Genomic DNA, 9,708 nt, shown 5'->3' with positions numbered 1-9,708 from the left:
TCTGTGGCTCCTGTTCTGCTGCAGGTCTCTATACGAAACTGGCTTCTCTGGCTCCCCCAGGCAGCATCCTGCTAGAGCTGGAGTCAGGGGAGAGACAGTCTGTCTGGGAGTGGAAGGGTGGAATTCTCCCCTCCCCCATACCTACTCCTGCTGGGGCTTTGTCCAGGAGGTCCCCAAGGTGGGCCCCCACCCCCACCCCACAACCAGCAGGGAACAGCTACAGGCCTCAGGAACAGGCCAGTGAGTGGGAGACCGGAGCCTCGGCATGGTCACTCTGGTGTCGGTGTCTGGCTCCCAGACTGGGTCCCCTCTAAGACTCCTGGGCAGCCATGCACGGGGGTGCAGAAGCTGGTTCTGTCTGCTCGGGGTTGGTGGTCACCTTCGGAGCCTTTGCCTGCAAATGAGAACATCATATCAGGGCTCTGACCAACATCCTCCAAAGTGTAACAGAACCCAAGGATCTGGACGGGTCCGTGGCTCACCTCCTCATACTTGGTCCTCCAGTAGAAATGGGCTTCTTCGTCCACATACAACAGCAGCAGATCACAGAAGAAGGTGATCTGGGAAAGGCAGGGCAGACCGGTGCCCTGGCCCTCAGCTTGCCCTTCAACCACCTCCCCGGCCCTCGCCACAAGACAACATTATGCACGGGAGAGGAGTGGGGGCGGGGGGTGGGGCTCAGGTATGCACTTGGGCAGGCCTGGGCACGCAGTTGCAACCAAAGGGAGCCCACGTTAGTCAGACTCACCACACCCAGCCAAGCTGCTCCGGTGCCCAGAGTGATGGTCGTGGGGATGAGGCCGAACTTCCCTGCCTGAGACCGACCTGGGCTGAGCCTCTAGAGCTATGACCGTCTCCCCCTCCTACTCCTACCACCCATTGCCTTCACCCAACACCTCCTACCTGCCCAGTGACAAGGATGTCGAAGCGGATCCCATAGAGCTTGAGCAGACTCCGAGCCTCCACACCTGAGGCTTTCCACCAGTGAGTGGCTGTCCTGAGGGTAGGAAAGTCTGGTGGCTTGCTCTGCTGCCACTCCTGGGCTGGGCTGGTCCTCCCAGGCCTCCTTCTTACCCATCCATTGATTCTAAAAACCCCCATCCCCAGCTGTCTCTCCCTGTGCCATTGCTGAGGACCCAGGGAAAAGGCAACCTGGGACCTGCCCCGTAGAAGCTCCCTGCCTGCTGAGGGGACAGAGGGGACAGCAGGATCCCTACATAGACACTATTACTGGGGGAGGGGGCAGGTAGGGAGGCAAGATCTGGGCTGTGTGAGTCCAAAGGGCGAGGGGGAACTCGCTACCCCTAGAAACTGGGTGGGAAAGGCTTTCTACAAGGGATACTTTGAGGCTGGTCTTCCAGGGGTCAGGAAGGAGTGTTCTAGACAGAGAAAGTAGGACAGGTAAGAGCACAGAGGTGCAGGAAGCAGAATGTGGGTAGGGAGCCAGCCCCTCATCATTGCAAAGGGCCGGGGAGGTCAAGGAAGCCAGGCCAGGAAAAGCCCAGTGAGCAATGTCAAGGGACATGGTCTCTAGGCCTGGGGGCTGTGTGCGTGTATGTGTGACAATGACCAGGTGACAGGAAGTGACAAGGATTCCCGGCAGGTTCAGGGAGATCTGTTTAGGAGACTCAAAGACATGACAATAAATGCAACACAAGATCCCTGAAAGCATCCTGGATCGGAAAATAAAAAGATAGAGGACTATTATTGGCATGGTTGGAGAAATTTAAATATTCTATTTACTCCGCCAATGTTAAATTTATTGAGTGTGACTGTGGTACCGTGGTCACGTGGGTAAGGTCCTCATTCTCGGGACAGTGTTGAGAGGAAGAGTGTCAGATGTCTGCCACTTACTTTAAAATGCTTCCCTTTGAAATCTATCTAACTATATCCAGCTCGTTCTAGAGAGGGAGAGAGAAAGCAAATGTGGCAAAATGATAAAAAATAAAACCAAAACCAAAAAAACCCTAGTGAACCCAGATAGAGGGTATATGGCTTTGCATTTTTATGTAGGTTTTTGAAATTTTTGAGATAAGACCTAAGGGAAAAGTAAAAAAGAACCCCCCCCCAGCCAAGGAGGGAGGTGCTAGAAGCAGGGTGGGGTGGGAGAGGGGCTGGCGGGGGGGGGGTGTGTGTGAGGAGTCCCAGGGAACAGAAGGGGGATGGGATCAGGAGGGAGGCTGGACAGAGCCTGTGCTGGGGGACCAGAGCTTAGAACACCCCTCCTGCCCCTGGGGCCCTCCTCACACACACAATGGAATCTCCAGAGAGCTGGGCCAGGGTGTGGCCAGTCCTGGTTGCCACAGGACAGTGGGGGGACCTGGCTAAGGAACAGCAGGAGGGCAGTAGGGCCCGCACCTGAAGTTGTAGCTCCTCTCCTGCAGCTGGAAGGAGTAGTGGGGCCGACAGTCGGAGCCCCCAGCATCCAGGTCACAATCCCAGTGGACTCGGACGCCCACAGCACCTCCCTGCACACAGCACATTGCTCGCTGCTTCACCAGCACGCAGGCCCTGGGACCCTCTCCCTGAGCCTTCCTGGAACTCTTCCCCCCATGGACCCACCAGCAATGCCAGGTCCTCAAAGACCCCTCCAGCTGCAGCCACGAGATCCCCAATGCGGAACACAGGGCAGTAAGGGCTGTAGCGTGAGTCGTAGCGACAGCGCTTGAAATAAGTGGCGTCCCAGGTGTCTAAGGCATTGGACCTGGGGGTGGGGGTGGGGGATGGGACAGACGGTCAGGTAAGACAGGACACAAGGAGGGTCTGGGGCCAGCAGGACACACCCACACTTACTTGGAGAAGTTGAACTTGCTGAAGGTGACGGTGTTCTTGATGAACAAGGTGAAGTTCTCTGCCTGGACCAGTAGGGGCTTCCTGCTGGTAAAGAAGTGAAGGGCAGACTCCTGGGTTCTGGGGCCTTGTCCTGGAGGTGGGTGGGGGTGGGTGGAGAGACTTACATGGGCACAGTGCCGCTCTCCACAGGGCACCAGCCCTGGATCTCACAGGTCCTGTGCGTCCCGTTGAATTCCACACATTGGCCCGTTTTTATGCCTTGAGAATACAAAACAAACACCAGGCCCTCAAATCTCCACAGGGCCAGGGGATGAGACAGGGCAGGGGGCCACTGACAGGAAGGAGAGATGCAGAGGCACCACCAGGCCTGCCCTCAAGAACCACCCAGGGTCCCAGCCCGGGCCCTGGAGCCCCCACCCAGGGGAGCCCATGGAAGACAGGGCCCACAGTTACCGACCGTGGCTGTGTGTCCCCGTCTCCCCTTCCGGACAGTCCTCATCAGCCCAGCAGTTAGCCAGCGGGATGGAAGGGTGCTGAGGTGGGGAAAGCAAAGTTGCCAAGGGCTCGGGGACTGTTTCCCCTCTGTGACCCAGTCTTGCAGTCTGCAGGGACACAGCCCTCCCTGCCTTAGCTGCATAGAGGTCCCTGAGTTTGGGGGCACATGGCAAAGCTGGAGGGTAAAAATAAAAGGAGGTGGTTGGAGGAGGAAGGTGGCAAGCACCCCCACCCCCCACCCCCCGCCAGATAGGGATGCAGGTGCTGTATTCCAAGGCAGAGCAAGCCTCCTTCCTTCCTGATAGCTCTCTCCTGGCCGGAGGCCCAGATCCTCTGGTCCACCTCAGACAACAGAACAGGGAAGGTGAAGGGACTCTGGGAAGGGCTAGTTCATGCCAGAGTGGAGGGGTGGGGCACGGTGAACAAAGGGCAGGGACCTAGTTGGAGGGGGCTGGGTAGGGAAGTGGCAGGACCACACACACTTGCTGAGGGACCATAGGCTAGTCCCTCCCCTACTTATTCTTCGGTAAAACAGGACACAGTCACAGCGTTCTGGCGATCAGTCAGAAGGGGGGACTAGCAAACTTTCTGGGGGTCCTACACCCCCCCAAAGAGGAAGGCACACTCTCAGACACAGTTCTGCCCCAGGCTGACAGTGAGCACCATTGTCCAGGTTACCTGGCTCAGGAGCAGGAGGAGGAGCGGTGTGCCAGGGTGGCAAGAAGGACTTGGGGACTCCAAGCCAAATGAGACAGTGGGACTGTGTGGGGTTGGGACCGTGATACGTGGGCAGAGGACAGAGTGGGGCCTCCTGTGTCCCGAGTCCGCCCCTCCCCTCCACCCTGGCTGGGCCACCGTCTCCTCCAATCGAACCTCGTGATAACCACCACGGGGCCGCTCTCTGCATCATCTGCCTCATTCATTCAGCAGAGACCATCCCTAGTTCTGCCATGCTTCTGTGATCAAGTTTAGCTCTTTCACAGAGTTCACAGGGCCCCTGAGGTCTTGGGCTACCCCCTTGCCACCCGAATCCAAATCTAGGCTCCAACCCCACTCAGCAGCAGGTGACCCTGGAGGTGCCTCATCTCACATAGCTTGGGGCCTTTGCTCATACAGCTCCCTCTGCCTGGACAGTCTCAAGATCCCACTTGAGCCTTGAGTTCTGTGGGAAACCCTTCCTGAGGCCCTGAGCTGGCAGACATGCCTCCCTGGGTCTGCAGCTGCAGCCTCTGCCCCCATCACGGGACCTGCCACCTTGGCTGGGCTGCCTGTGCAGGAGCTCCTTGAGATAAAAGGGGGTGGAGTCTTGCAAGCCCAGCATCAGGCCTGGCCCCCAAGAGGCTCAGCAGTTGTTTGCTAAAGGCTGTGAGTCTCCAAGGAGCACAGCCAATATGTCGGGAAGGACCGGATGACCAGGACCGCCGAGAAGAGCTGGCGGGATCTCTGGTGAGTCTCCAGAAGCCATGTTGTCAGATCTGATTACTTCCCAGCTCCAGTAGTTTCATAGGAAGACCTAGAAGCTGGGACATGAGGCAAATCACACGGATCCAGAAAACACAGAATGATGGCTTCAGGAAATTTTCAGGACAGACTACAACCTGAACATTAATTAGATGTCTTCTGAGCATTTAGAAAATGAAGGACATCGTGTATGTTTGCCGTGTGTAAGCACGTCCTTTGTGCACATGCTTCACATCCTTTGTGGACAGAGCCAACCTAGGACATGTGATGCCTCCAGCAACTGTGGTGGCACCAACAATCAGGACACAGGGGACAGGTGACCACACAGTTACTCTCCAGCCCTGCAAGCAATTAAATGTTAGATGTGATTTAAAAATTTTTTGTTTAAGTTTATTTACTTTGAGAGAGCGAGCAATCAGCGGAGGGGCAGAGAGAGAGGGAGAGAGAGAATCACAAGCAGGCTCCTCACTGTCAGCATGGAGCCCAATGCAGGACTCAAACTCACAAACTGTGAGATCATGACGTGGGCCGAAACCAAGAGTCGTCGATGCTTAACCGACTGAGCCACCCAGGTGTCCCGTGTTAGAGGTGATTTTAAAAAGCTGTTACCATGGAAGTAGGCTTCCAAGGCTATGTCCTGAGTCCCAACTGCTCAAACAAAATCCACAATTGGAGAACCATACACTTAAAAATGGCTAAGATGCGGGGCACCTGGGTGGCTCAGTCAGTTAAGTGTCCGACTCTTGGTTTCAGCTCAGGTCATGGTCTCGAGGTTTGAATTCAAGCCCTACGTTGGGCTCTGAGCTGACAGCATGGAGCCTGTTTGGGATTCTCTCTCTCTCTTTCTCTCTCTCTCTGCCCCTCCCCTGCTTGCTCTCTCTCTCTCTCTCTCTCTCTCTCTCTCAAAAGTAAACAAAAAAAATTTTTTAATGGGTAAGATGGTAAATTTTATGTTACATGTATTTTATCACACACACACACACACACACACACACAAATTTGAGGGAAAAAAAACCCGTAACTGGAGAGAAGAGCACTGTGCACTGTGACAGATGCTGGATCCATGGGTCACCCTTAGGCAAGGGACAATGGGGAGATTTTAGGTGGAAAACCTGCAATTCTGGATGAGAAATAGACAAGAATAGGGTGAGCGACTCTGGTGTGACCACAGTTGTAAAAAATGCCCGGGACACCTGAGTGGCTCAGTCGGTTAAGTGTCTGAGTGGAGCTCAGGTCATGAACTCGCGGTCCGTGAGTTCAAGCCCCGCATCGGGCTCTGTGCTGACAGCTCAGAGCCTGGAGCCTGCTTCAGATTCTGTGTCTCCTTCTCTCTCTGCCCCTCCCCCACTCGCACTCTGTCTTTCTCTCTCTCTCAAAAATAAATAAAACGTTAAAAAAAATTTTTTTAATGCCCAGAGATCATAAGTGACCCGGAGGTCGGCATAAGCTGGTGTTTTCGTGTTTGCCCACAAAAATGGAAGCTGACTTGGGACACATTAATAGAGTCTGTGCATACAAGAGAGGAAGGGCTCTATTAGAGCTCACCTGAGTCTTATACCCAGTTCTGACAAACTGGAAGGTGCCCAGAGGTGGGACCAGGAAGGGAAGGGGCCTGGATATCTCACAGGGGGCTACAGTGGAAGACTCCAGAAGACTGCTTGGAGAACCAGAGACTGGGCGGCCTTGAACATGTGACTCTACCTTACTGAGATTCTCATCTTAAATGGGATCATAGTAATTCCTTTTTTAAAATTTTTTGTAAATGCTTATTTATTTTTGAGAGAGAGAGACAGAGACAGAGACAGAGACATACACACGCAGAGTGTGAACGGGGGAGAGGCAGAGAGGGAGACACAGGATCTGAAGCAGGCTCCAGGCTCTGAGCTGTCAGCACAGAGCCTGACGTGGGGCTCGAACTCACAAACTGTGAGATCATAACCTGAGCCGAAGTAGGACGCTTAACGGACTGAGCCATCCAGGTGCTCCTGGATCATTAGTGATTCCTACCAGGCAAGGTATTTGTGAAGACTAAATGGAATGATTCACTAAAAGGTTTTCGCTCAGTGCCTGGGATACAGTAGCATATATATACTAAGCCCTCAGTTACCTGGGAAGGCGAGAGGAGGACATGGCTGGTGACCCAGGTCTGGCAGAGGAACTAGGGACCTGCTGGGAAGCTCCTGAGCAACCTTACCTCTGGACATCTGTCCTGAACTTGTTCTGGCGTCACAAGAAAATTGGTCACCAAGAAGAACACATTCTCTCCCTAGAAAGCAAGTGTCAGAGTCAGTCTCTGCTTCCCTCTCCAAAAGAGAGAGGCCAGAAGCTGGCAGCTTGGCTTGTGGGGAAAGGGGTCCTGGCCCCATCAAGTCATCAACTCTGCCCCAGGAGAGCGCCTCCAGTGAGGCAAGTTGAAATAGAGAAGAGAGGCCAGCTGGGTTTCTGGCCTTTTCTAAGCCCACAGCTGCCTCCTTGAGACAAGTGTATCTTCCATGTTTGTATTCATTCCTTCAACCAGAATTTTCCAATTGCCTCCTGCTTCCAGGCACTGAAGATCCAGAGCTGAGTTGGACCAGGAGCCTGCCCAGGCTAGTGGGGAGGCAGGCCCCTCGTTGCACACATGGTCAGGGGCCAGTGGAGCAGGCGGTGAACTCTGCCTGGGCAAACGGTGGCTAAGGACAGGCAGGGTGGCTGGCATCCAAGTGCCGTGTGTGTGAGTTCTGAAAGTTTGGGGCAATGCACACCCAGGAAAGAGAGAAGGCAGCAGGTGTGACAGCGGTCATGATCTGGAGGGACTCGGTGGCCACCACTATGGAAAGGAAGTCTCCCCAGGGTGGAAACAAGGGTTGTCAAGCTCTGATTGATAACATATAGGATAGCGCAGGCTGGCTGCTGGGTAGAGTGCATCCGGGGACCCACTACCCACTAGAAGGTCACGGCCTCATACAGGTATGACACAGGCAGCAGTGAAAACTACTAGGAGATGGGATGGTCAGAGGGAGGGACAGGTCCAGCTTTGGCCCTCATTGGATGAAGAGAGGCCACACTGGGAGAGGGAGATGATTTTTCTATGGACGTGGTGGGTGTGTACCCAGGAGGCAGCTGTGCTAGAGGCAGGTGGTCACTGGGGTTACAGTTTTGGCATTGGCAGGATAAAGGTAGAAACTGAGGCTGTGGGCAATCTGGGTAAAGGGAGGAGCCAGAAATGCCTCGTGGGAGGGCCAGAGGAGGAGTGTCCCAGGTCAGGGAGGGGAGCATTCAGGAAGCTCAAGGCCCTGGTTCCCCAAGCTTCTCCTGCCCCACCCTCAAGCTCAAGCCTTGAGTTCCTAAACTTTCCACTCTTCTAAGCACAGCCTCTGTAAAGGCTGTCCCTCTGGCCTGGCTTCCTGGTCTGTCCCCTTGTCCTCCTAGACACGCCTTACACATCCCAGAAAGCCCTATCCAGGCACCACTCCTCTGTAAGGCTCTTCCCAAGCCCGGCCCTATGACGGTGCCAGCACCCTGCTCTGGCATCACATGCCTCTCTCACACACATTCTCTGCAAGGGTGGTATCAGAGGTGTCACTGCCTAGCGGCAGAACCACGGCACCTACCTGTGGTGGCTTCACGAAGTCTGCCACATCCCACAGTCGGTTACCCAGCTCCTCGATCTGGGTCACAGAAACCCCTTTGAGTTTGGTGATGACGGAAATCTGGGGGTCCAGGTCTCGCTCCTGGTAGCCTTTTTTGGCGAGGAGAGCCCACCTTAGGAAGAATTGATGGGCAGTGTGGCACGTCCCTGGCCCATGGTAAGCAAGTGGGACCCACCCTCTCAGCCTCTCTCCTCATACACCCTGCAGGCTCCCAACCCAGGATTCAGCCTCATTTTCCACCCCAAACACCTAGCTAGCTCCCCTAGCTCCCCTCCAGCCTCATTTTCCACCCCAAACACCCTGCACAGATCAGAAGCTCCAACCATGATCAGAGAGCCAGTGCCTTTCATGGCACCCATGGGCTTGGAGATGCCCATCACCTCTCCTCCTTCACCAGCCAACATCCTCCTCCTGTCCTGGCTAGGCCCAACTCCTCCTTAAAGTCTCCCCCGACCCAGCTAAAATTGGTGGTCTCTATCGGGGACCTTAGTGCTGCAGCTCTCCCAGACATCAGGAGCTACTTCCTACCCCACCAGGGGCCTCCTGGGTATGGGTGGGGGCCCATCTTGCTCTGTGTGCAGAGCTCAATATGGGCCTGGCAACAAGGCACAGGAGAGGAGGCAGGTGGACACACAGGAAGGAGTACACAAGCACACAGCTTGCTCTCGTATCCACTGACCTCCAGACAGACAAAGATCCTCCCTTCTGCCTACTTCCTCCCCTGTTCCCACCTGCTCCCCTCTGCTACCACCAGCTCAGCCCCTGAAGAGTCAAACCCTCAACCCTCAGCCCAGGACTAAGAGACATTATCCCTCCAGCCAGTGTGGCCCAGGAGCCATTCTCTTACCCCACCACGTAGGCCATGACCCCGAGCTGCAGCAACCTCTGCAGGGCGCCCACCCGCCAGTTCCTGGTTATCACATACTTCTCCGTTTTGTAATCCAGAAGCCCCGAGCCCGCCAGGGCCCCCGGGGAGCCCATGCTTCCAGCTCCCGCTGTCTGCTGGGGCACATGAGTCAGCACAGCAGCTGGAGCCACAGCTGAATAGGAGGTAAAGCAGGCGTCCAAGCCGGCGAGCCAGCAGCTATTAAAGGGACACTTCCACTGGGGACAGGTTCCAGCCTCCACCCCTCAGCCCTGGGTTTAATCCCAACCACCAGCTGCCCAGGGCCTGCCACCCTCTCCCTCTGCAGGGGCCCAGGGCCAGGCAGAGAGGAGCAGCCCCTGCAACCTGCCCTCTGGCCTCACTTCCTTGGGGGAGGGAAGGAGGAGGAAAAGACAAGTGTCATAGGTACTGTGAGAGGGCAGCATGAGGACTGCAGGAGCC

General features: G+C 55.4%; 1 protein-coding gene across 5 annotated transcripts; it reads right to left on the bottom strand.

Moving 5' to 3' along the window:
- Positions 1 to 213: 213 nt before the first annotated feature.
- On the bottom strand, positions 214 to 9,572 carry LOC144613863 (P2X purinoceptor 6-like). Of its 5 annotated transcripts, none has more exons than XM_078435497.2 (12): positions 9,229 to 9,571; positions 8,343 to 8,493; positions 6,944 to 7,015; positions 3,251 to 3,326; positions 2,958 to 3,051; positions 2,794 to 2,874; positions 2,563 to 2,704; positions 2,359 to 2,468; positions 904 to 997; positions 749 to 814; positions 483 to 560; positions 214 to 394 (listed from the first exon to the last, which is right to left on the bottom strand). In XM_078435497.2, exons 1-12 carry the CDS (start codon positions 9,360 to 9,362, stop codon positions 311 to 313), a joined length of 1,182 nt encoding a protein of 393 aa, XP_078291623.1. In that variant the 5' UTR covers positions 9,363 to 9,571; the 3' UTR covers positions 214 to 310. The 5 variants fall into 5 exon arrangements, with proteins under 5 accessions (XP_078291623.1, XP_078291622.1, XP_078291626.1 ...); XM_078435496.2 differs by having other exon boundaries at positions 2,794 to 2,877; positions 9,229 to 9,570; XM_078435500.2 differs by having other exon boundaries at positions 9,307 to 9,570.
- Between the last annotated feature and the right edge of the window lie 136 nt (positions 9,573 to 9,708).

Source organism: Panthera onca, chromosome D3 (genome assembly GCF_046562875.1).
Source record: "Panthera onca isolate mPanOnc1 chromosome D3, mPanOnc1 haplotype 2, whole genome shotgun sequence".
Classification (NCBI taxonomy): domain Eukaryota; kingdom Metazoa; phylum Chordata; class Mammalia; order Carnivora; family Felidae; genus Panthera; species Panthera onca.
This window is presented reverse-complemented; position numbering and strand designations above follow the sequence as displayed.

Coding starts and splice junctions, on each gene's coding strand:
- LOC144613863 (XM_078435496.2), bottom strand. CDS start 9,362: ATGGGCTCCCCGGGGGCCCTGGCGGGCTCGGGGCTTCTGGATTACAAA. Junction 8,494..9,228: donor GTCATGGCCTACGTGGTGGG/GTAAGAGAATGG, acceptor ATTCTTCCTAAG/GTGGGCTCTCCTCGCCAAAA. Junction 2,878..2,957: donor GAGAGCGGCACTGTGCCCAT/GTAAGTCTCTCC, acceptor CTTCTTTACCAG/CAGGAAGCCCCTACTGGTCC.